Genomic DNA, 25,942 nt, shown 5'->3' with positions numbered 1-25,942 from the left:
TGTGACCAGCACTGCCAAACCCAGTCAGGGAGCCTGAGAAAAACAGCCTTGGCTCCGAGGAGCCTGCAGGAGAAACCTGATACCTAGAACAGAGAAAGCACTCCAGAGAAAAAACAGGGGGTTAGAACCAAGTAGTAGCTGTAGTCAGGAAACAGAGAACCTGGACGTGGGGGCCATGGACGGGAACTTTGTAAAGCCTGCCGTTTGGCTCTCTGCCTTCCATTGGTCTTGAAGAATCCAAGGTTGTGATTGGAGGCTGGCTTCGCATTTGCTGCGTAATGCCCCAAGACCAGTGGTGTGGCTTCCCGGGAAAGCACAAACATCCCAGTGAGAGGACCCCAGTTCATCCCAGTTAGGGCACAGGCCACAGACTAAAGAAAAAATTCTTCACGTGCCTAGCTTAGTGAAGCAGTGAGTATTCCAGGGTCACTTAGAGAAGCGTGGGTGACTCAAAGGCAGCTCGGTCACAGGAAAGTCCACCCCAGCATTTATGACGGACGACTTGTGACCGCTTTGTCCCTGGAGTTCCCTACAGAGCTTGGAGACAGCTTGGCTGGTCGGGTAGTCTGCTCTTCCCAGGAATTATTACTTGCAAACCTCATGGCTTTCAGGAACTTCCTGAGCCTTGTAAGTTTGGATACTTCCTGGGCCTGTGAGCTAACTGTTCTCCTCCCTTTAGGAGGGAGGTGAGGTGTTCAGGCAGGTCAATAATGACACAGCCACCCTATGGTCCATTTGCCTCACGTAAGCTTACCTCATACACTGGGGTATCCCATGTGTGTGTATGTCCTCTTCAGAGACCTGGCCAGCTGTGTCTTGGCATCCTGGACTGTCAAGCCAGGAGCCTCTGCATACATGGTAAGGAAACCCCAGGCTCTTATTCTAGCGTGTGGACCTGTTTGTAACTAACCCTTTAGGGTTGCTGGGTCCTGGTCCAACTCCCGCCATCTCTACCTGCTGCCCTGGCTTCTAGTCTTCCCCTGGGCCCCTGTACAGTCGGTCACACACATCCTTGACTCTTCCCCTAGCTGCTTCTCAGTCATTTTGAGGTTCATCCTACCTAGCCTTGGGCAGGTTTCCTTTCTCTTTCTGGATTCTCTGACACACCATTTCCATGACTCCAGGGACCCAAGTGCATCTCTCCACACAGGTAGAGGCTGTCTCCTTGGATCGCCAGAGCTGGGGTTGCTGGCAGCTACCACCTTGGGCTCTGTCCCTAGGTCTCGCCTGGAGTAATAAGATCTCCATGTTGTGTACGGATGGAGTCTGCCTTGATAAAAGCTCCTTTTCCCAGAGAGTCTCTCTGGGCTGATCAGTTGCAATGCTTAGGGTCTCAAAAAACTCCATTTGCTGGCTTCTAGCCTCTGACAGAGCAAAGTGGGTGGGAGCCAGTGGTCTTTGAACATGACTGCACATCCTCTCTTCCTTGTCAGCAACATTCCTGGGCAGTGGGACTTCTCTCAAGTGCAAGAGCTGAGAGTGAATTGCCCTCTGGCTCAGGGCGCCCCACCTGCCTGGGCCACGTGGAATTTGCCCCTTGTTGTCTTCCTCCTTTTCCTAGAGCTACTTGCCTCGTGGGAGCAGGATTCCCGAGTCAGTAGGGGCCAAGGTCCCTGGCCGTGGTTGTGAAATGGGCAGCAGTTCTCACAGAAGGGAGCAGCTCTTATAAAAAGTGAGCAGCCGGCCCAACCCAGTGTGCCTGCGACTTCCCTGTGTTAGCGCAGAGTCCCCTCATGGGGAAAGCCCTCTATCCCCTACATATTGACGCATCGGTCCCTCTCCCTCGTGCCAGATGGGAGGGGGATATAAATGCAAACATACAATCAAATGGCCCCTGGTTCTTGTAGTCAGACTGCAATGGTGAAGTGGAAAACACGTTTAAAAGATGATTAAATTGGAACTCCTTGGTTTTGAAATGAAGCCACAAGGTCAGAGGGGTCTTCTCTGAGATAGGGTCTCCTGCAGCCCAGGCTGGCCTTCAAACTGTTCTGTAGCCTTGAACTACTGATCTTCCTGAACTACTGATCTTCCTGATTACAGGTGTGCTCCAACCCTCCGGAGACGGAGAGGAACTTGACCTTCGTTTGGGTCTGATTGAGGGCATCTGAACTCCAGATTTCTTCCTTGGAAAGAGGGCGTGGCTTGTAGTTTTGAAAGGAGTGCAAAGCTACCTGTTAATTTTCCTGGTGACGGTTTTGGGGATTGACTGGGGCGGGGGTGGGGCAGGTACTAGGCAGGTGTGGCAGTGCCCACCCACCATGGCATAGGCACAGATTGAGAAAAGCAGACCCACAGCCTGCACCAATGGAAGGTCATGTTTCTTTTGGGGGAGGCCCTGTGGGGAGAAGCTGGAAATGCACTTTAATTGGTAGAACCGCACTGATTGAATTCTAAATTCCAGTACTGTTTGGGCAAGCTGCCCACTGGGTCCTCAAGCCAGCCCACAGTCTTCTTCAGAAGCTCCTTTCTGTCTGTTCTCCATGCAGGGGGTAACCCTGCCCTCCTGCTGGGAACAGAGTGAATGCACCCCGTCAGAGGTGGCTCTGACAGGGAGGGAAGGGTAGGTGGTGCAGGCCGGCAGCTGTTACATGACTCCGAGCGCTCAGACCAGAGCTCAGTCCCCTGTCCCTATGGCAAGTGACTGTGACTCCAGCTTTCCCAACCCCAGCCTTGTGGTTTGTAAGATAGGTGTCGCCTCCAGTTTGTTCCTGGTGGCTTTGACAGTGAAGGTGTTGATGTCTGTCAAGCATTTCATGACACACCTGGCCTGGGCTTCAGGTTGAACACCTTCTCAGACAGCGGGGCCCCTGATGTTGGTGCTGTGCTTCCTCCTGTTCCCTCTCTATTCTCTGTCAACTTCTTAGGGTACAGTATAGGAACCCCAAACCCTGGTCTTGGTGTGAGACAATGGCCCAGCTGCCGAGGATAGTTAAGATCGCTAAAGGGAGGAATTCAGTTCTCCAGTCACGATGACCACATTCTAAGTGCTCAGGAAAGGACTGGGAATATGACGACTAGTGAGTGTTCTCCTGGCATGCTGAATCCCTGGGCTCCATCCCGGGACTGCATAAACGGGGTGTGGTGGTGGACACCTGCAATCCTAGCCCTTGAGAGGTGGGGGCAGGAGAATGGTCACGAGGATTCATGCTCATCCTCAACTACATGAATTATGGGTAACAGTATGTCTTAAGTTACAGTGGGTAACACATACGGCACTTTCCCATTATTCTAGAAAGTCTTGGGCGGTGCTGGTCTGTAGGATCCACGCTGCTGGAGCACCAGCCTGACCTTTATTATCTTGGGATGGCTGTGTATTCTCCTTGGTCATCAGGTCTGCTGTTGACTGTGTGGCCTCCTCGTCCAGGCTACCAGACCGTCCTGGGACTGCCCTCGCCTGGCACCAACAGGCTTCACAGCCCCAGGAGTCCCGCTAGCTGGCAAGAGGATGTGGCACGGATTCCAGGCCTGGCACCTGGCACGTCACTCAGCGGGACCGGCAAAGCCTGAGATTGTTCTGGGGCCCCGCCCTGACAGCTCAGGATGTCGGCTAGTACACCAGAGAAAGGCAGTGGCTTAGCGGGAGCTAGGAAGCTGGCAGAGGCTTTACTGGGCAGCTGGAAAACTCTAGTGGTGCATCAAGAGAAAGAGGGAGTAGAGATGGTGGAGATTCTCTAAGAACATGGCACTGACGTTGACTGAGGCCCCTCTGGCTGCTTGGTGGCTGCACACACCCACCTCTCATATGCCTGACTATAGTGCCATAGTGATTCTAAGCCAAGTCCTGTCCCTGCCCTTCAGGACTCACAGATGGATGCACAAAGGGTCCATGGTCTAACTGGTAACACTGAGTGCTAGGACCAGCCACACTGCTCCACAAGAGAGGGACCATGTCACCCCTTGGTACCTATACACTGGTGCCCGTAAATTGCTTCCTGGGGACATCTGCAGGGCATCATCGTACAGTGGGGTCCTGCTCTTTCCTGTTTCCCTTAGTCCTTTGAGAAGGGTACTGATTGTTCCTTTTGATAGAGGAAATCAATGGTAGGAATGCCTCCTGGTTCTGGAGTGTTCTCAGAGTTACCTGATTGAGAGCGAAGATTAACTGAGCCCTTACTTTGAGTTAGACACATCCCTGACTCCCCCGCTGAGCCTTCCCTACTGTGACTATCCCTGTTCTTTAGAAGAGGGAAACTGAGGCAAGCCATCAAGCTGGCACCACATAGCAGCAGTCTAGGAAGCTGAAGGCTTTCTTGGGAGCTCTGCCAGGCTCAGAGCCTTATGAGTAGGTGAGATCGAGTGACTTTCATCAAACTCTATTGCCGTTCCTGACCACTGTGCAGGTACAGTTTGCAACACGAGGGTTAGTAGCATCTTGAGGGAGAGAGATATTTCCTAGTGGAGCCTCTGGGTCTCTTGAGCGGTGACGTCAGCCCTGGAGGGATGGTCCCCCAAGACTGACTTCATCAGAGCCACAGTAAACAAGTGAGGCCCTTGGGGCTGCAGCCAGGGTCAGCTGCTCATTGTGCCTCACTGACTTGCACGCTGACACACTGCCCCGTGGATGTACGTACTGTCTGACGCACTGGCAGATGACAAGCCCCTCTGTCTGTCATGTGCTGTGCAGGAAAGGGTCTGGGGTCAAGTTGTGTGATTGGTCCCGTCCATAGTGTGGCCTTCAGGTCTGGTGGGGCTGTAGGGGATGGGGCAAATAAATTGCTGGTCTCTCAGGCTGGGTTGGTAGGGAGGTGCCCGCCCACAGTTGTTCCATCACACGCACTCAGCTTGATGGCGCAGGCTGCTGGTCAGCTGCTAAGATGGCAAAGGACGCATTCCCCGCCAAGCCAGTTCCCCAGGGTGCTGTGCTGAGGGCCGGCACTTAGCATCCCGTCTAACCTATAGCACTATCGTATGTGCTGATATTTGCCGTCAGCCCGCGATTGCTGGGAAGACGCCTATTCTCAAGGGAAGTTCAGCTGCGTCTTCAGACTGATAAAATGCATTGCTGTGTACTGGACATTGCTCAAGACAGTGAGTTGCTCAAGGGCATGCAGCTGCTGAGAGGCTAAGCCAGGATTTGAACGTGAGTGTGCGTGCCCTGTTGTCAGAGCCTAGCATCTTTTTACGTTTCTGTGTGTTGTGTGCCCCCCCCCGTTTTATTTAGTTTGTGTGACGTCAGAAGACAGTTTTCTTTCCCCACCATGCGGATCCCAGGAATTGAACACTCAGGTCATCAGGCTTGGTGGCAGGAGCCTTTTGCCCACGGAACCATCTTACTGCGCTGGAACCAACGGCTCCTGCCTGACTCCTGAGGAGAGTAGGCGGGGCCTGGGTGCACCGTTACAGGTGTTGCTCACCCTGAGCTCAGCACAGTGGGTTCTGACTCCTCCTCTGTGGACCACTTCCCTTCCCCATCCCTAAACTGAGAGTTCAGATGAGACCCGAAGCATGCCTATGATCCAGGAGGCGGAGACAGGATGATTGGTTACCGTCAAGTTTGGGGCCATCCTTGACTGCGTGAGACCTTGTCTCCAAAGGCAGACTATTCAGGTTTCCACAGCAGGGAACAAGGGAGGCACTGCTGCCCCCCACAGGAAGGTCTCTGAAGGGTGGGTCTGATCTGCCCACAGCTGTGCAGATAAAGAGTGGTGGGGGTCAGTGGTAAGTGACTTTTAGGGACTCCAAATCCATATCTACCCATTTGACGTCTATGGTAGACCCTGATGGGGAAACTGAGGCACTGAAGGATGGAACCACCTCACATCCAGAGTTGAGACTAGAACCCGGGAAATCTGGTCCCAGAGCCCTTCTGATCCTGCTATTTTTCTCCTCAGGGGTGCCTTCCATGTTAGTGTCCCAGCCCCAGCGCCGACTCCATCTCCTCATTGTAATTCCTCCTGGGATGTTTGCTTGTAGGTGGCCAGGCCCTCCCAAAAGAGGCCAGGCTTGACCAGTGGGGCGAAGGCCATGCTGTAAAGGCCTCTAAGTCAGTCGGGCTGGAGGGGTGGGTATCCAGAAGCTTCCTCTGCATTCAAGGCCTGCTGTAAGAGCATCTGTTACCTGCTCGCTGTGTCTCAGCTGTAGGGACTTAGAGACACCATGGGGCCTTGTTTATGAGCAGAAACACCAGCTCACTCCAAGGCCACTCTCCAGCAAGCATGCTACTCCTAAACATGGCCCAGAGGTGCAGAAAGCAGTGTCCCCAGTGGGCATCAGCCCCATGCTGGGTGGCCCCACGGAGGGTGGTCATCCTCTAGAAGCCCCTTTTCCAATGCTGAGCACTGCCTAGTATGGTTTGAGTGCCAGAGACAGTGGAGTTAAGACAGGCGTGGGACTCCAATGCTGTCCTCAGGACACTGGAGTGCCTCACAGTTGGAAAGTGACAGACTGAAAGCCCAGAGTGTGCTGCCGGTGGCACTGCGTTGCTGGGGACAGCATCTCTTCACTGCTTGGGAGCTCCTGACGGTGGCAGTGTGCAGCAAGTGATGCTCCAGTGAGAGCTAGAAAAGAACCAAGACTCTTCTTCCTGCGTCTCCTGAGTGCTCACTGGGAAAATGTGTTTGGATCGGAATCGATCTGAAAATCTCTCATGTGCCCTACCCCCTGGGTGGAGTGGGGTGCTAAGTACTGGATGCCATAGCCTCCCGCAACCTTGGCTATCTGGTCGGGCATTGGATCAACGGCTTCCTTTATCTTCACATTGATGGTGGCAGTGCTGGGAAGACCTCAGGCCTGTGTGACAGCTCCCTGATCCCTCAGGGCCAGTCTTTCAGCTATGGACCCTATGGAATGAAGCAAGTCCTGTTCTTACGCTCTTAGTCGGTTTTGGATTGATGAGCTGCCGGTCTATTCTTGCGGCTCCCTTGCACCCGTCCTGGGCTGCATCTGAGTTCTCAATCAGCTTCCAGTTTTGCTTTTTAGTTTGAAGCCACGGATGGGGTGAAGGTCAGGCTGGGAGATGGCTCCATTGGTAGAGTTTACTGTGCAAGCGTGGAGACCTGGGTTCAATCACAGTCAAGTAGCCCTAATCCTGGCAATCAGCAGGACCATGACAGTGGGGCAGCGTATTCAAGTGGGGAGATTTGGGTTTCGGCTCATGTGTTGGAGGTCAAGAGCTCTGTGTCATGTGTGGATGTGTCTCCAGTGCCTGGGCCACACCAGCTAGACCCCACAGGAAGTACTCATAAATCTCTGGTGATCTAGCTATCTGCACGAAACAAGGGAAGCAAACTCCAGGTCACTGGGTGACTGTCGTCAAGCCAAGAGTGGAGCAGCCCTTGCAAACCCTTCACCTATCGGACTCTGGCTAGGTGGCCTTGGAGGTCCCCGTGGACACCATGAGGCCATGGGTAGTGAAAACAGTCACTGTGGACCGATGGCACAGGCCTCCTGGAGCCCACATCTTAGAAACCAATCTTCCATCACGCTCCACCCCAGCCACCTGTCAGCTAATGACCCGCTGGAAGTAGTCTCTGAAGACGTCTTGAGGCCTTGGGTCTCTCCTTCTGTCACTCAAGAGAGATTGGCAGCTGTTTGCAGGGCCTGCTAGGTTTGTGATCCGTCTGTTGTTGTCGTCTGTGATCTTACAAGTCCCGGAAGGGCGCTCTTGTAAGGGCGGGCAAAGGACGCTCGGATGTGGAGGACACAGGAGAGGTGGCTGGATTAGAATTCCTGGTGTCCTGGAATTCTCTGTGTTCACTTTGCAAACTGTGCAGGGCAGGTCACGTGAGATAGCATCTGTGGGGCCGCTTGGGTGTTGCCTTTTGATGTCTTCCATTAGACTGAATCACACCAGTTAACCTGGTCTGGATCCCAGACAACTGGGCTGGGATGAGGGTGTTGGACATGAAAAGGGAACTGTGTGATTTCACACGTGGGCTGTGCGCATGCCCTGCACGTGGCCGTGGTTCTGATTGGTCCCTCTTGTCCTTTCAGTCCCTGGGTAGTTTGGGCGTGGCTTCTACCTGTGCATGTGCTAGGCTGAGTTCTCACAGATAGAATGCATGCAGGTAGATGGATGGGGTGACTAAAACTGAGTCTTGATCACAGAGGTACACACGGGAGTCTCCCTCTCGGTGCCTGGCCCTAGGTCCCCTGAGCTGCCAACCTTCAAAGACCTTTCTCTTTCGAGCTGTGATAATTTCTAGATTGTAGAGGCCCCTTGATGTGGACACCGCTCTTATCCCCATTTCCCCAGTGACAAAACTCAGAGTTTAGAAGTCAGGGAGAGCTGTCAAGTGTCTAAGTAGTGTGCACCGACATTCTAGAATTTTCCTCCAGCCCATCTGGCTTTGTAACATATGCCCCAGCATGTATCTACGTGCCCTGCCATGAGCCTTCTTGGAGATAATCCCAGGGTCTGTGCAGGAGCGCCTGTGTGTACACGGGCTCGGTTCCCTCGGCACCCATTGTCACCCATCCTGGAAGCCTGGCTGGAAGCCTGCAGCTCGAGGAAAGACCCGCCAGGGACTTCCCATGCATGAAACACACACGGGCCCCTGAGTCCAGCTAGGCTTTGCCAAGAACCGAAGAGAAACATTGAGTTTATTTGTCTAAGAGTCTGCCCTGCTGGCCTCGGCTTCCGGAGAACCCGACTTTGTAGAGCGAAGGTCCTGGGAGACAGAAGGCCGCCGGGGTCAGACAGAGGGAGACCCATGGGACATGAGAAGGGACTGGTGGCGCTTGTGGGCTGTGAGAGCTAACACCCCCTCCCCAAGGCTGATGTTCAGGTGGCAGAAAAGGAAATGGCCATATTGTTTTGTTCTTCTAGGCTCAGTAGCCTAGGCTGACCTTGAACTTTTGATCTTACTGCCTCTACCTCCTGAGAGCTGGGGTTACAGCCAGGCTCTGTAGTATACCATGCACGGTTTATGTGGTTCTTAGGATGGAACCCAGGGCTCTGTGTATGCCACTTGAGCACTCTGCCAGCTGAGTCTTAGCTGCAGACCTGTTTCTTTTGTTTTAGCCAGCAAAAGCCCACTTCTGGATGTCTCTACTGTGGAGCAGACATGGGGGTTTGCAAGTGCCTCTCTGAAGCTGAAGGCTTCCCTTTAAAATCTTTCCATCCCTGTAACCTTAACACCCCAGAAGTGGAGGCAGGAGGATCAGAAGTTGTTCAGGGTCTTCCTTGGTGACATAGTGAGTTCAAGACTAGACGGGGCTACCTGAGACTCTGTCTTAATGAAACAAATCCAGTGTAAGCTCTTGCTGTAAAGTGGTGTGTGAGGTTCTTCTTGGTTCTAACCCATAGGGGTTGTATTGTCCTGGGCTGATGCCTGGATGGGCCTGCATCAGGGTTACTTGGCCAGGCTCTGTTGTCATGATGAAACACCGTGACCCAGAAGCAGGTGGGGGCGGGGGGTTCTGCTTGCTAGCCTGCTTTCTTATAGAACCCAGGACCACCTGCTTAGGAATGGCACCACCTACGGAATGCTAGTCCCTCCCTCATCAGTCACTAATCAAGAAAATGCCCCACAGACTTGCCTATAGGCTAATCTGATGGCGGCAATTCCTTAATTGAAGTCGCCTCATCCCAGATGACTCTAACTTGTGTCAAGTGGACAGAAAATTAACCAGTACACAACGTTCCTGGTCTCCTCCAACCCTCCTGGTGGAGCCCCTGGCTCCCTCCTTTCCTAGTAACTCGAGTTCCTTCTTTAACCTGCCTGCCCTGTTCCTGCCTCCACCTTTTATCCACCTTAGGAATTTTCTTGTTCATATCTTTCCATTACTGAGTGTCCCACACGCTTTGCATAGTTATCTCACTGTCGCCACCATTCTCTGGGGAATTCCACGGGAGCAGGGCTGTGAACTATCACACACACAATAGATTGACGTGGATGAGCTCCCACTGTGTGCCAGGCGTGGGTTTGGCCCTCAGTCCTCTTGCGCCTCATGGCGGCCATTCTCTCCATCCTCTCGTGCCATTCCCGGTCCCCAGATGGTCTAGCCCAGGCCCCAGCCAGAGAGAGGCAGAGCTAAGGTGACATATTGGACTTTGGCCTTGCAAGTGTATGTCTCTTACCATTACAGTTCGAGCAGATGCAAAAACGGTCAGAAAGGGCTGCTGCTGTTCAGAATGTTGGCTTGTGTCGCAGCAGACATGCCTGCACAAGCGACCAGCGGTTACTGTGTTTTGAGAGCAACCGAAGCAGTCCTAAACACCCGTGTCTTTGCAGTCTACATGTACTTCCTGTGGACGGGGTCAGTTCTCAATCACCGGTGCATCCACCAGCCTGGTGCACCTGTGCTTGGTACACGTGGGCTCTGTGTAAAGGGGTCCTGGCACACACACAAGGGAAAACCACAAAGCAAAGCTGAGACACTCCCTTTTCTGCTCTAGTCCGGGTCCAGATTTACGGGCCTTCATCCAGAGCAGGGTAACAGCTTGATAAACCCAGGAAAAGCAAGCATCTGTGGGTATCAACCAGAGTAGCCCAGGGCCCTTCTTCTGCTTGCATCAAATCCCAGTAGAGGATCAGAGAGATGACTCAGTAGGCAAATTGAGGACCTGAGTTCAATTCCCCAGCGCCCATGTAAACAGCCAGGCATGGTAGAAGGGAGAGACTCTGAAAGTCATTGGTCAGCCGGCCTTGTCGCTTACTTCTAGCTGGTGGGGGATCCTGTCTCAGTAAACAAGGTGGGTAACTCCAGAAGAGTAACGTCTGAGATTTTCCTGTAGTAGCCACATATATCCACATACATCTACATGTCCTACATCCCCGCCTTCCCCCCAGACACACACACTGAAAGAATTCAAAGTGAAAGACAGTTCTGCCATGATGACCTACGTGACCATAGGCTGACTGCTGCCCTGGGTCTTCCATGGGAGTTACTACCTGGTGAGAGCAAACTGTAGACACTGAGGGTTAGCAGAGGGTGCAGGGCAAAACGCTTGTCTGCTCGGTCCCCAGGTTGAACTGCAGGACTGCTGAATGGTGGTCCCAGATCTACTGCTCTTGGGGAACCCTGGCATCCCCTCACCTCCCAGAGCCTCAGCCTGGACTAGAATGTCATTTGGTATTCTCCTCATTCCCCTCACCCCCCATTTTCTATTGGCTGTCTTTCTGGAAGGTACTGCCCCACCTCTACCTCTTCTGTGACAGAGGACCTGTGGACAGGTTACAAATCACACTTGCTAGGGAGAGTGACGGTGGTGGGCTAGCCCCTCAGAAGCTCTCACGTCTCTGTCACCCCAGCGGATCTGCTTGCCCAAGTGGATGAGGATAGCTCTGGGAGGAAACGTCCCATCTCCTGGAGGTCAGTGGGTCTGGGGAACTTTCCCCTAAACTGGTCCTCTGGGAAATTTCTGCAGAATTTACATGATGCTTCCATTGAATTTAGGGTTATGGCCAAGGGTGGGGCTTAGACCTTAGAAGGGACATTGTTGGCTGGAGATAGGGTTGTGGGCCTTAGCTTATCCAGCCAGACCTGGTGCTGATGGATATACAGGGAACAGCTTCATGATTATGAACCCAGAGAAACTCTTGTTCCTGTCAGCATTCTTTTGCTGGGACAGTGTTGTGAGGAAAGCCGCTTGTTGGTTTCCTGGCTGCCCAGACTCCTGAAATAATCACACAGAAACGATATTATTGAAAACACTGCTTGGCCAATTAGCTCTAGCTTCTTATTGACTAACTCTTACATCTTAATTTAACCCATTTCTAGTAATATGTGTGTTGCCACATGGCTGTGGCTTACCCAGGTAAAGTTCCCAGTGTCTGTTTCCGGTGGGGCTACACGACTTCTCTTTGACTCCGCCCTTCTTTCTCTCAGCATTCAGTTTAGTTTTCCCCACCAACTAAGTTCTGCCTTGCTATAGGCTCAAGCCAGCTTTCTTTATTCGTTAAAGGTAATCACAGCATATACAGGGGAATCCCACATTAGGACAGTCAGCTTATGAGAGAAAGGGCTCATGTTTTGGGAGACTTTAGTTTATGGTTACGTACCCATGTTGCTTTGGGCCTGTAATGGGGTAGAATCGTGCAGGAGTTTCTATCAGCAGAGCAAATCTGCTCACTTCACGGTGGCCAGGACATAGGGGGAAGGGGAATGAGGGCACACCCCCAGTGACCACTACCTCCCCCCCTTCATAGGTTCTGCTGCCTGTATTAGTATTATTAATAGTGCATAGGACCTAACAGGGTCCTGCTATGGAGAAAGGGTTTAAGGTCAAGATCATCCCCAGGTTCTTGAGCCTCCAGAGCAGTCTTCCATTTTACCATACCGTTCCGTTGATGGCCATCATCAAGTATATGTTTCACCATCATCAAGTATATGTTTCTGAATCTCATGTTCTGCAAATTCACCAGCTAACTTCAGTATCTTTGCATCTGGGGTATTAATGGATGCTGGGTGGACAACCTGGTGTTGGTGTGGGACTTGGCTGCCCTCGGGCCTGCCACTCTAGGCTCTCAGCCCTAGAGCAGATGGGCCTTTGCTCCTGGCCTGTGTCTCGAGTGTGGAGAAGAACGGCCACCTTTCTGCCACATGAGCAAGTGCCAAGGTCCCTGGAGACGTCTCTGATCGTTACTGCCTCCTCTGAGGCTCTCAGGACAGCTTGCAGAGCAGTGTCCACCTGTCAGTGATCCCAGAAGAGCCCTCCCCCATATAAAGGGCACACTTCATGTGTGGAGATAGTCAAGTCCCTTGTTACCTAGTCCTGTCTCCCAAACTTAGAAATCTCTGGCTACCCGAGGCCCATTTTCCCAGGAAAGGGCAGCCCAGTCGTTTTATAGACTTCCCTGAAATTCCCCTATAACTTAGGTGCATTACCCTGAAACCCAGGGTTTTTATATTCCTAGGTATTTACCCAACAGAGTGCTAATGCCATCCATGAAACCTGTGCGGGAATGCTGACAGGCCCCCTTCCCCAAGCCACGGCTATAGACACATCCATGAACAGACCATATACATATAGCCTAACATGGGGACCTTGCTCAACCTCAATGGGACATGGCGAACTATGCTCAAGGCTAGCAGCAGATGTGCCCCTAAGACCCTGCAAGGACCCACTTGGCCATCGTGAATGCACACTACTGTGGGGCCCTACTTGCAGGAAAGCCAAGAAGATGCTGTGCTGGCCTACAGTGATTAGATGCCAGACTTCCTGACACCCCTAGACAGTTGGTTCAGGGCCTCTGGGATGATGGGGACGCTCTTAAGCTGGTCTGGGCCGTGGCTGCCACAAGAGTGTGTATGTGCAAGAAGAGTCCAGTGTGCTTAAGATAGGCTCACCTGATGTTCCTACTGCATGCCCTGGGCTGTTCCTACTGTATGCCCTGGGCTCCAAATCTTCCTCCTACCATAGAGGTCCCTGAGGAGGGAGGCTCTCTCCTGTAGGCAGCCCACATCCTACCTGCCTGGCTGTTACGGTTTTTAGACATATCTGTGGACTGTCGGGAAAACGGTGCTGACTTGGGGACGCTTTTGAGTTATTCAAACCGTTCCGGTGGCAAAGGCACATGGTGGGAGAGGTGCCAAGTGCCAGGCCTGGGGACCAGATTCCCACCCTTCCCATGCCTGCAGAGAAGACGGGGCTTAGAAGGTTCTGGATGTGGAAATAGCTGGCCTTGGCTCTGTTGCTAAACTTCTTGAGGCATTTGGCCATAAAAGGGGGCAGCTGCCGCGACTGCTTTCTTGATTAATGAGCCCCCTGTATGCCTCCTAATTGTCCCCATGGAGCCCTGGGATGGCCTTGTCCTCTGGCCCCAGCTGTAGGAGATTTTTTTTTTTTTAAGGAACTGGGGCCCAACTCCAGCATAGCCACTGTTATAGGTGTGCAAGGACCCCACACTCTTTCCAGCAGGGGGGAGGCCAGACCTCTGAACCTACTGACCTTAGACTCATTCTGCATGCTGCACACTTGAGGTTGTTGGTACTGCACATGACGGACGGAATCGTCTAGGTCTCTATATTGGTGGTTGCAAAATTGGATCATGGTGGCAAGCAGGAAGCCTGTGACCTGTCATCGCCTCTCTCTTACTCAATTTCCTCAGGGTGACTACAGCTCTCTTGCCACAGCATCACCGTGTGGCTGAGTGAGGCAGGAGTGGTCACGTGGGCGCTTATGCTTAGTGAGGGTGGGACTTTGGGCACAGTGCTTAAGAGAGTAGAATAGGCCTGGTGGAGACTGTGAGGTAGGTATCTCCCTGTCACTCCATTGGAAAGATAATTGGACAGAGATGTTTCACAATCATGGAAAGATAGGAGGTTCAAGTGCCTATCGTAGATAGAACATGTAGGCTCCACATAGTGAGGTAGTTCAGCCACAAACAGGGCTAAGGTGGGTCCTCAGCTGTATACCAGTGTACAGTATCCCCAGTAGGCAGATTCATACTGGCAGAATGTGATGGGTGGTAATGGGGGCTGGGGCAGCAAGTGGCAGGCAGCATTAATGGTTGTGAGGTTCCCTACAAGGTGTTGGCTTCTTGGCATCATAGGTGCCCCTGCGTCCCAGAGGCTCATGGTTAACTGAACACCGTGTGCTTCCCTCCAGTTTTGGTGGAGACTGAGGCCCGGTCTTCTATACTTAGCCAGTTGACAAAACCACCATTGAGGACACAGATGCAATACTGTCCTTGATCTTATCAGTGTTGCCTGGCCACCTGGGCTGGAAGGGGCTACCTGTCATGCCACATGACATTGCTTCTAGGGACCAGAGCAAAGCTTCCTGCTGCCAGTATGGTGGCGCCATTGGACCCTGCTCCACATCTTGGCCTCCCCCGAGTGATGACTCAGATAGCTTCCACTCAGCCGCCTGCCAGAGTGACAGCCAGTCCTCCGCTCACAACTCAGACCAGGATGAGACTTCTCCAGCATTTAGCGGCTCCAGTCTGGAGTGGCTGAATAGAGGGAGTTTCCAGATAGGCTTTTCCTTTTGGGGTGCGGGAGCCCCCACCCCATTAGGATTTATGTCTTGAGTCAGCCTGGAGCCTCGTCCTGGGGGCTGGAAACTCATGAGTCACGCTCTTTTAATCACCATGGAAACCAGCAATAGGCTGGGGTTGGCAGAACTGATCTCTGAAAGGCAGGATGGTGAAGGCTGTTAGGTGGTCACCCCATTTCTGAGCACCCCACTAGGTGAGAAGTCTGAGGAAACAGCTGATGTAAACATTAGTTCTGAAGGTTTGGGGGAGTGGACAGGGAACCCCGGTGAGGCGGCTCCAGCTAACTTGGGAGGCTTTTGAGCCAGGCTTATCCCAGAATCCTACAGGGCAGTTTTCTTCATTGTCTGGGAAGCAAAGGGCCCTCTCAAACTAGCCATATTTGTCCCATAGCAGAGGAAAACAGCTCAGCTACAACTCAAGAGATTTGTCTCCACCTCCCATGAGAGGGCAGTGTCCCTAATGCCCAACTCGCAGTGTCCCGGAAGGCTACACCCCAAGAACCAGGACCCTGGGTGATGAATGTCCGTGCCCTCAGCACCCAGCACGTGATGACCCAGCATGGTGTTCAGTTCAGAAACTCTAGTGCCAAACCCACCTGGTTAGAATGTGACCGAGAGTAGCAGCGAGACAGCCAGCAGTCAAGGTCATGGGTCCCTCATCCCTGACCAGGGCTCCCAAGACTCCTTAATATCTCTCTAATGAGAGTAATTTGGCAACAGTGGAAAACATGCGCTCACCCTTTGTCCCAGTAATTCCATTTCTGGGAATCCGGCCTAAAGAAATAATCCTAAATATAGGCTAGAAAAACAGGCTTCGCAGGGATGTTCACTTCAGAGTTGTTTATTGCTCATGTAAAACAGAATGGCGGCGGTTCTGTCCATGGCAGAAAGGGCGGGAGCGGAGAGAAACTCGAAGCAGATGCCCATAGGTACAGCACAAGCGAAATCTTTGTTCGGGTCTCAGCGAAAAGTTGTTTGGGGCCGGCAAAATGACTCAGTGGGCAAAGGTGGCAAGCGTGACGTAAAGGCGGCAAGCTTGATGACCTGAGGTTGATCCCTGGGTGGAAGGAGAGAAGTGACTCCCACAAGTTGTCCTCTGATTGCCACATATAAACTGTGGTGTCTCTGTGTGTGTACATTTGTGCACAGTAGATAAACAAAGAGCAATACAAATTATGTTTACTAATAATCGGGAGAAGCTGCAGGGTGGTTCAGTGGGTAAGAGCCCTTGTTTCTCGAGCACGAGGACCTGAGCTTGGAATCCCAGCATCATGGTAAAGCCAAGCATGGCAATGCACACCTGTGACTCTAGTGTCTCAGAATTGACAGAGGGATCCCCATAGGAGCCAAATGAGTCTAGGCCAAAGCAGGCCAGCTTCAGGTTGAGTGAGGACCCCCCCACCCCCGCCCCATGTAGTAAGAATGGCGGGCTGCGTCCCACCGCTCAGCTCCCAGCTACTGGCTAGCTTTACCAGAAATAATTACACAGAAACTGTATTCTTTTAAACACTGCCTGGCCCATTAGTTCTAGCCTCTTTTGGCTAATTCTCTCATCTTGCTTTAACCCATTTCTAATAATGTATGTAGCACCACGAGCTGGCTTACCAGGAAAGATCTTAACCTGCGTCTGTCTGGAGTGGGAGAATCATGGCGACTGCCTGACTCGGCGGCTTTCTTTCTCCCAGAATTCTGTTCTGTCTACTCCACCCACCTAAGGGCTGGCCTATCAAAGGCCAAGCGGTTTTCTTTATTAATTAACCAATGAAACAACAGATAGAAAGATGACCCTCCTCCATCACCCCCACCCGGTTCAAGGCGGTAAGCAGAAAGTAATAGCTTTATTGCAGGACACCTGGTGTCTTCTGGCCTTTGTATACGTACACATGGCACACACCACACATACATAGATACAGAATTATATACACGTAGTAAAAATTAAAGTGAAAGAAATATACTGAAATATTAGTAAATGTGTGTGTGTGTGAGAGAGAGAGGGAGGGAGGGAGGGAGAGGGAGGGAGAGGGAGGGAGGGAGGGGGAGAGAGAGAGAGAGAGAGATTGGGAATTGAACCTAGTGCCTCACACATGCTAGTCAAGCATTCTCCACTGAACTGCATCCTGGGCCCTTTTTATTTTCTGACCATCTCATCTGCCTCGGCTAGCCCTGAGCTCTCTCTGTAGTCCTAGCCACCCTTGAATTTTGTGATCTTTTTGCCTATGTCTCCAGACTCAACTGGTTTTATGGGCTTGTGCCTTCAGGCTCCGTTCCCGAGTGCTCTTGATTTAATTTTATCCAGATGCTTAGATTCCGTCCCTCACCTTCCCACGCTGCATTTGTTAGTCAAGTGTGAGTTGTCACTTCCAAAGAGTGACATCTACCCATTAGCGCACAGATCCTGAGTGCTGGTGGATGAAACCAGCAGGAGGAACAGCCTCTTGGGGAGAGCTGGTGTCAGTCACTCCAGCAAGTGTACCCTGCCTCCCATCAGCCCTGCCCACCCCTGCAGCCTGGAGGTTCCCATCTGCTTCCGTACAGTCCCAGGATGTGATAGCCACCCATCTGATTCCATCCCTGGAGTTCTGGGGATTCTAGGGTACCCTGCGACAGGAACATTGCCCTGTGGGCTTGACTCTGGAAAGCCTGTGATCTCTGTGCCTAGGGCTGCCTTTCCTGGTTTCCCTTGGAAGACTCAGCTCTCCTTTCTGGTTCACCTCCTGTGTGCTGTTGACTCTGGCCACCGTGTCACCATTGCTGTGGGTAACGTTGTCTCAGCGGTGTGGCACATCTCCCGCGTGTCCTGTTTGCACTGCAAACCTCAAATTTCCTGCCTCAGTGAGGACCCCCTGGGCAGAGACTGTCATCAGTGTAGCTTGACATACAGTGACCACAGAGAAACCCTGGATGTAGAGGAAAGTAGAGATGAAAACACTGTCCCTTGTGCCACCTCTGCCTCTCCTTAGTGATCCACACCCATGGACAAGTGGGGCCCTGACTCGAGGACCCAATACTTCTGTGTTAATGTTGAGGTCCAGGACCTGTTCAGTCATCTTAGGTTTCGCCCAGTGACCCCTTTGTGTTCCCAGATTCCGTGACAGTGTCTTTCATCCTGCCTTCTGGCTGGGACACTTGCTTAGGTATTCCTTGTCTTCCTTCAGCGAGTGCCGGGCACCCAAGTTTACTAGATAGCCCATGCTAGCCTCACGTTCTCAGTCTCCCTGCTGCCACCTTTTGAATGTTGGGGTGACAGGTGAGCCCCAGCATGTCCGGCTTAGGCAAGCATCTTGAGGAACGGTCTTCAGTTGCATTTGGGGATTTAGGGACGGGTATGCCAGAGGTAAAGTATAGCTATCTTATTGATCTCTCCAGTAGGTTCCAGACGCTGAGCTAAGTAAGTCCTTGGCAAATTAGGTCCCCTGAAATAGTCTCTGCCATCCTATTTATTAAATTACCACCAGAGGAGCCAGGTTCAGAGAGGTGCAGTAACTGTCTTAATGACACACTGTAAGGAACTCAAAAAACGTAGGGCTTAATGTCTCTGAAGACGGCTTGGGGCCAAGCGCTGAGGCAGTCCATGGAAGAGTGATCAATCTGGTTTTTTTCAAAACAACGGGTGCTTATTTATACCCAGCCTTTTCCCAGAAAACTTCGCTCGCGGCTTCTGCTCCAAGCTGCTTTTGGACAGCCTGGCCAGGTCGCCAAGTGGAAGTGGCCCTGCAGCAGCCTCCAGGTACGGAGGTGGTCTGCACAGGGGGAACGCCGGCTGTGTCCGTCTGAAGGCGCTAGGGCCATAGCTTGGCGGAGGCTTTTGGAGAGCAAAGCCTGTAGGGTTTTTCTGCTGCTGTGAGTCTGGGTGGTCCAGGTCCTTTGTGATCCTGCCATGCCCTTTGACACAGTGGCAGATCTCCCATGGTGAACTGAGGGACAGGCATCTTGGACTCTGCGTCTTTGTGGCCAGCCCTGCAGCCCTGCTCCTCTGGCTTCTGTGGATACCGAGGGCAGTTGGGCTCACTAGCCTTTTGGAAGGGAAAGGGCTGGACGGCTGCCAGTGTTTCCTAAAGAGGGCCTTTAACTTAATAATGAAGGCCCACTTTCCCAGGTGTGTTGTGGGCTGGCACCTCATTTGTTAAAGTGACAGCCGTCCCGAGAATTAGGCTTGCTGAACAGAATGGCAAAGGCTCATGTCCCTGTTGTACATAACAGCCGGCTGGGAGATGGGACTGTCATCAGTAAACACAGTAAATATTTGAAATTAAATGTCTCCCCCAGCGAGGGGCAGGGCTGAGCTGTGTTATTGAAACACTGGGCCATGTCGCTGGGCCAGTGCCAAGGGGGACAGGAAGTGATTCTGATGTACAGGGCAAGAAAGGGTACTTACTCCACACACTGGCAAGACGTACCGTGGTCTGCAGGCCTTGCTGAAGGGCAGTGCACTGGCCTGAAAGGCTGGGGCGAGCTACCTCCCACCTCCGTATTCCTGTTGGCTTTAGGGATACTATCAGATTTTCCTGTAGCACCTTCCCCTTGGGGATGTGGTCCCAAGACCCCGGATGGACCTATAAGCTCCTCTCGAAGTGGACCGTTGCCACCTGAGCCATGCCTAGCCCTCTACCTCAGTCCTCTTGCTTTTCCTGCCCCTGGGCCTTTGTGTTGGCCTCGAGTTTATGCAGTGACCTCTCCTCTCTGCCCCTATCACTAAGCCCCACTTTGGTTCCCCCATTCAACTCTCCCCAGTCCCAGGTTACTCTTGGATGTCTTTCGTTTGTTGTCTGTCCACCCCGCTGAACTCCAGGCTTGTGCTACCTACCTAGCACGACCCTCAGAATATACTAGAAGCTTGGTGGGTATCTGTTGACCAACCTAAGCTCGTCAGTTATTTCAAAACCGTTGACCACCCGTACCAGGAAAACTGAGGCAATTTAGCCATCAGCTCTTCCCATGTCCACTATGCGTCAATGGGAAGAGAAGCAATGATCAGAGATCTAAAGTGTCTGTGGTAAAATACTCAACTGGGACATGGACTTGAAATCGCACCTTCCTGTTTCAGTGTATTACAGTGGCCATGGGAAGGTCACAAGTCCTTTGTGCTCTACGGATGGCCCTGATACCTCCTCCCTAAAACTACTCATGGGGTTCCTACAGCACTGTGTGCATAGGCAAGGGTATGGGGGAGGCTGCTATTAGTCTTTGCTTGGTTTTCTTCTGATTCTCCTGAGCTCTGACATCTTGGAGGTGGAAGACCCTGTGTTGTTGTCTCGGGCCAGCCCACACCCCATGCTTCTCTGAGAGAGTGGGACTCTCTTAGAGAGCATTGTGAATAACTTTAGGCTTCTGTTGCCTTCTCCCAACCCTTGGCCGTGGCTGCCTTTTTTAACATTTTCCCAACATGTGCTATTGAACCAGATCCCGAGAAAGACAGCATACTCTCTGTGGACTTTGGAGGTGTGAGGAAGGAGCAGGATGGGTTAGAGGTCCCTTCCGTGGGCTGCAGTGGGGAGTGACCCATGGTCATAGGAGCCATTGGAGGATGCTGTGCTGGGGAGGGATGTTGAGAGTCTAGCTGGGCCGTGTGGTCACCAGGGGATGACCCTTCACCCTTGCCCTCAGGGTTCCCTTGCCTCTTTATTTTGCACCCTAGATGTAGAATGAGTTTCTGTTACAGCCCTTTTGCACAATAGGATGCTGACAGCCGAGAACTTTGCCCTTCCTTTGGTCCTAGATTAGCTGCATTTCTGTGCTCACATCGTCTGTTCAATGCTCACAGCAGCATTGGCTTCTGAGATGGAGGCTGTGCCAGCTCTTGTAACCCGGGCATGTTTCTCTCTTCTCTCTTTGCTCCAGCCGTCCGGGTACATGGAAAACTCGGTCTCCTACAGCGCCATTGAAGATGTTCAGCCGCTGTCCTGGGAGAACGCCCCGAAGTACTGTTTACAGCTCACGATCCCTGGGGGGACCGTCCTGCTGCAGGTAAGATGCGTAAACATGAGCGAGCATATTCCCCCCCACCCGCTCCCTCTGTAGATGGTCGCTTTTGTCAAAACAGACCATCAGGAAGGTATAAAGAAGGGCTCTCAGGAGGGCAGGAGGAGGGCTGTACATGGATGAAGCACCTGCTACATGCCCACTGTCTAGGAGCTTGCTAGTTTTTCTGAGCCCGGGAAATGAATTCTCTTGTTTCCATTTCGCAGTTGTCAGGCCTTAAAAGTTGTGAGGAGCACCTTGTTATGAATCTTCTCTTTGCTGGACTCAAGTGAGGGTGTGGCCTGTATATGATTTTGTTGGTTTAGGTTTTTTGTTATGGTGGCGGTTTGTTTGTTTGTTTGTTTTTGTTTTTTGTTTTTTTACAATGGGCATACTGATTCTTTTGTGTCCGTGAGGACATCGGTTGGAAATGACACAAGCTTTATAGGACTGTCATGCTACTAAGTAGATCGCTGAGAGGTCCAGGAGAGAACTGCAAGAACAGCTGCATCCAGTGGATGGGTGACGTCATCAGCACTTAGGCTTTGCCCCCCCTCTCTGTTGGCATCATGGTGAGGTACATTGTTAGTGTGTGGTGAGAAAGGGTGACCACGCTAAGGCACTGCTTACACTATCTAATTCCTTGTGAGTGCACTCTGCTCTGGCTCCCTGTCCACTTTCGGCCATGGCAGCTGATGGCCCTTCTGGTATCGCCAAGAGGCAGGAGAGGTAGGCACCCTGGAAAGGAGAAGTAGCAACTAGAAGCCAGTTGCCACAGCAGAGCGCAAGGGACATTGTGTGACATGTCCTTATCCTTGCTGCTTTCTCTTGGACGATGTCAGAAGCCATGCCTACCGTAGCCCATTTTCAAATTTAGCCCCCCATTCCTTGTCATTTTCCCTCTGGCCAGCAGAGCTCCCCAATGCCCCCTTTGACCCCTTTTTTTAGTGGGGGGGGGAGACGACACATACTCAGCCACTTCCATGCCTCCTTTGGCCTCTTCTGTTTCTCTTGTCCATTGCCCAGCTGATGTCTGTAGTACTGGGTCCATGCGAGGTTGGGCAATGCTGGGCCCAGTAGGGGTGGGTGACCCCATGAGCAGAAAAGGAGACTGAGACAGGGAGGACCCTGAAGGACAGCAGGACAGTCTTCTGGAATGTTTTTACTGCTGAATTATGCAGCTTCAAGCCTGGGCCCTGCAAGCCCCATCCTCACCCTCACTGTCAGCCTCTGGGGAGACCAAGCCATAAACACATGATTACTGAAATGCGACTCAGACACAGGCATGTCCCAGAGGACCGGGGGGTGGGGATGGTGACTCACTGAGTCCCCGGGAGACAGATGGGCCCCCAGGGATGCATTGCGTGGGGTACAGGGGTATATGAGTAGGGTGCCCCTTGGGGGGCACATCTAGTATTAAGTGTGGGGAGGTAGCTCTCTGTTGCAGCGGAGAGTGGAGCTGATACCTGTGACCGTGTCTAGATGTTACGGTCTTGTCAAATTCCCACTATATATCCTGAGGGCACGAGGGAGCAGTAAGAAGCTCTTACAGGACAGAGGAGACACTAGACAGATTAGAAGCTAAGGGGCTGTGTGAAAGAAGGCTGGGTGTGTGAAATAGTCAGGAAGCTCTGGTTTCTCTGTTGATGGTGGTCCCTACTCACGGGGAGGAGAGCCTTTTGTTTCTGAGACTAGAGAGGGCAGCCTTTTCCCCGCCCCCAAGGAAGGCTAGAACATCACCCTGGGTCGGAGGAGCAAGGCTGTGGGCATGTCCCTTTAACCTGGACATGGCCCTGGCTGGCAGCAGTGATGACTCTATCCCAGGCTGCAGTGGGCTGAGCTACACGTCAGAGCTCCCCCTGTGGCTGACAAACCAGGCTGCCCCAGCGTCCTCCACGCTTGCCGCCCCTGCTTGGTGGCTGTTCAGTCAGAGGCAGGAGCAGCAGAGGAGGGAAGAAGGAGAAGAGAGGCGAGGAGGCCGCAGCAGCTACCAACTCAGGGAAGCAGTGCAGTCTCCCTTCAGAGAGCTAGGTGGGTGTAGCCCTGCCCCTGCCCACCCGTGGGTCTCTTTCCTGCTTGCATCTCTGTCAGGCCAAGGGAGGCAGACTAGCGTGGCCAACTTGTGCCTAGGGGGATGACTGAGGTGCCGGTTAGGGCCTTTGCTGGGCATTTTGGTCCACATGCTGTGTGTGACTGATGTTGGGGCCTTGGCTTAGTCTTCATTCTTGAATGATATGCTGTATTAGGACCCAGAGCCCAGGTGTTGTCACCAAGAGCAACCTCAAGTGATTGAGTACTATGTCTTCTTTACCCCAGGGTGGGAAGGGACCTGGGAAGCAGCCAGGTATGCTGAAGGGTCTGTCTGTGTGATGGCCCTGGAGGGTTTTGAGCTGATCATGAACACTGCAGCCACCAGCCCCTGCGGTGGCGTGATCTTGGGTTTAGTTGATGCTATTGATTGGGAATTGCTCTTTCTCGGTGCCGAGCCATGCCAAGTGCCAGGGCTCTGCTGTATCTGTGCTGTCTAGCCCTCCGTCTCCCTCCCCCATCATCTTCTGTCTCTGTGTCTGTCTTTCTGTCTCTCCACCCTTGTCTCCCTTCTGTTTCTTTGTCTGCCTTTCTCTCTGCTCTTCTCTTCCTCCCTCCCTCTCCAGCTTTCTCTGTTTCTTTTTCTCTAAAGTCTCCTCAGCCTCAGGGCATCTCTCTCTTCCTCTTTATCACCCTCCCATCCCAGTGTCCTCATGGGGATCTCCTTTCCCATTTGGCTTTCTTAGATCGATAGTCTGTCTTCCTGGAAGTCCAGCCCCTGGGACCTGAGCTGGGGGTTCCAGGAAGGCTGAGTAAGCCTTTCCACACATCGCTTAGGTGTATCACCGTGCAGTCCTCCTGCAGGTGCAGTCGACAAGGCACCAGTGGCCAGCATGGGGGCCAGTCAGTGCTCCTGGACTCTTGGTGATTTCTGTGTGAGCTTCCTAAGTCTGTGTTAGAGGCTCCGGCAACAGCAGAAGCTTGCTAATCTTATTTCTCTCTTACCACCCTCTTGTCAACACCATTGTGAGGAGGCCAACTCCTAAGCACCTACACTGTGTATGTCCTATGTGGGCCACATTGCTGGTGGCTTCTGGTACAGTCTGAGCTCCAAGGAACCACGAAGTGCTGATATCCTTGAAGCAGAGGGTCCGCCTGTAGGAAGAGTAGACCGCGCCCAAGGTGGCTTGTGTCAGGAGGGCAAGTGGACCCCTCTTTCCAGCGGTGACCCCCCCCCATTGCCAATCTCAAAAACCCCATGGGAGATGGACAGCTGTTTACCATACACACCAGTAGCTGGCAGGAATTGGGACAGAATGGGTTCCTCTGTTACTGCAAGTGACGGAGAGAGAGGGAGAGAGAGGGAGAGAGCCTTCCCGGCTGCTCTTTGCTGGTTTTCCTGGAGATTGGGCCAGGAAACTGAACTTGGGAACAGTCCCTGCAGGCTCCGGACTGTTTTTCTCACCTCGCGGACAATGCAACAATGAACTAGAACTTGGCAGCCTCTGCGGAGGAAGTTGGGCAGGCTTCCCTGGAGCCAGCCCTGTGGGAAGGTTATCACCAGTCACCGGCAGAGAGCCACCAGAGCAAGCCTGGGGCCATGGGGGCAAGGTGGGCTGTGAGCTCCCTCTGGGGTTCCTGAGGCTTCTCCTCCCAAGTCACCCTCCAGGCCCTCCCTCGCTGTGCCCAGTGTTCCCTGGGATATGGCTTGTCCTGACCCTCTTCTGCTGCCACCCTGGCTACAAGGGAACTTCATAGACAGACACTCCTTCTGGCTGCAGCGCAGCCAGGCCAAGTTGCCACTGCCAGAAGCTTCTTGTGTGCCTCCAGAATGTCTCCTGGAATCCTCTACTGAAAGAAAGCTCACCTTTTTCATACACTGCCTGGCCCACTCTGCTTTCCATGGTAGCTACTTGGTACTGGGCATAGGTGCCATGTTTTTCATTGACTATCAAGCATCTCCCAGAGCCACAGCCCACACCCACAAGAGCCAGGTACATACAGTTTGCCTGTTCCCTAGGGGGTATTGGGGCAAGCAGGCTAGGAGGGAGATGGGCCTGAGATGTGATCCAAGTCTGCTCCACTGGCCAAGTGCCCTGAGCAGTGGGAAACTTCAGAACCTCATTTCTTTACCTGTAACTGGACCATAGTACTTGTCTCCTTGGTTACCACGGAGTCGAGATAGTCCAAACCTGATACACAGGTGTCCAGGGACATACCACCATGCTTGTTTTGGGAGACCCGGCAAAAGCATGGTGGTGAAGAGGGTGTCAGAGCAGAAGGGTTCTTTGAAGTTCCGTGAAATGGGTATATGGATGCTTCACCAATCCTAAGGTTTGCCTCTCTCTTTTTTCCTCTCCTATGCCTGTGCATCCATCCATCTGTGAATGTACCTGTCTGCTTACATCTGTCAACAAAGCTACCTCATCTATCCATCCATCCATCCATCCATCCATCCATCCATCCATCCATCCACATACACATCCATCTGTCCATCCGTCCATCCATCCTTTCACATACACATCCATCCATCCGTCCATCTGTCCATCCATCCGTCCACATACACATCCGTCCGTCCGTCCATCCATCCATCCGTTCGTCTGCCCATTCGTCCATCCACCCACCCACCCACCCACCCATCCACCCATCCACCCATCCACCCATCCACCCATCCACCCATCCACCCATCCACCCATCCACCCATCCACCCATCCACCCATCCACCCATCCACCCATCCACCCATCCACCCATCCATCCATCCATCCATCCATCCATCCATCCATCCATCCATCCATCCACTTACCCATCTGTCTACTTACCTACCTCATCTGGGCCTCTGTTCTGGAGCAGACATTTGAGATACTTCGGCTGCTACTGCATGGGAGGAAACAGGGCCAAGCCACGCACTGGCTCTTAAGAGCAAAGCTTGTGCCCTTTCACATCACACCAGCTCACACTCACGGCCAAGTCCCTCAGCTGTGTGCACTTGTCCTGTGTGTGGGAAGGAAAGGAGCTAGGAACGAGACTGTGGGCCGCATGTGACATCTCGGCCCCAGGTCCATATCAGAAAG

The 25,942-nt window shown here is 52.6% G+C and overlaps 1 protein-coding gene across 1 annotated transcript in view; it reads left to right on the top strand.

Annotated features, from left to right (window-relative positions):
- Cmip (c-Maf inducing protein) overlaps nt 1-25,942 on the top strand; it is a 193,675-nt gene that overhangs the window by 97,122 nt on the left and 70,611 nt on the right. The window contains exon 2 of the mRNA XM_057753570.1: nt 20,723-20,848. Within this exon, the coding sequence (XP_057609553.1) occupies nt 20,723-20,848 (126 nt within the window). The remainder of the gene's footprint in view (nt 1-20,722; nt 20,849-25,942) is intronic.

The sequence above is a fragment of the Chionomys nivalis genome, chromosome 21, assembly GCF_950005125.1.
Source record: "Chionomys nivalis chromosome 21, mChiNiv1.1, whole genome shotgun sequence".
In the NCBI taxonomy this organism is placed as follows: domain Eukaryota; kingdom Metazoa; phylum Chordata; class Mammalia; order Rodentia; family Cricetidae; genus Chionomys; species Chionomys nivalis.
This window is presented reverse-complemented; position numbering and strand designations above follow the sequence as displayed.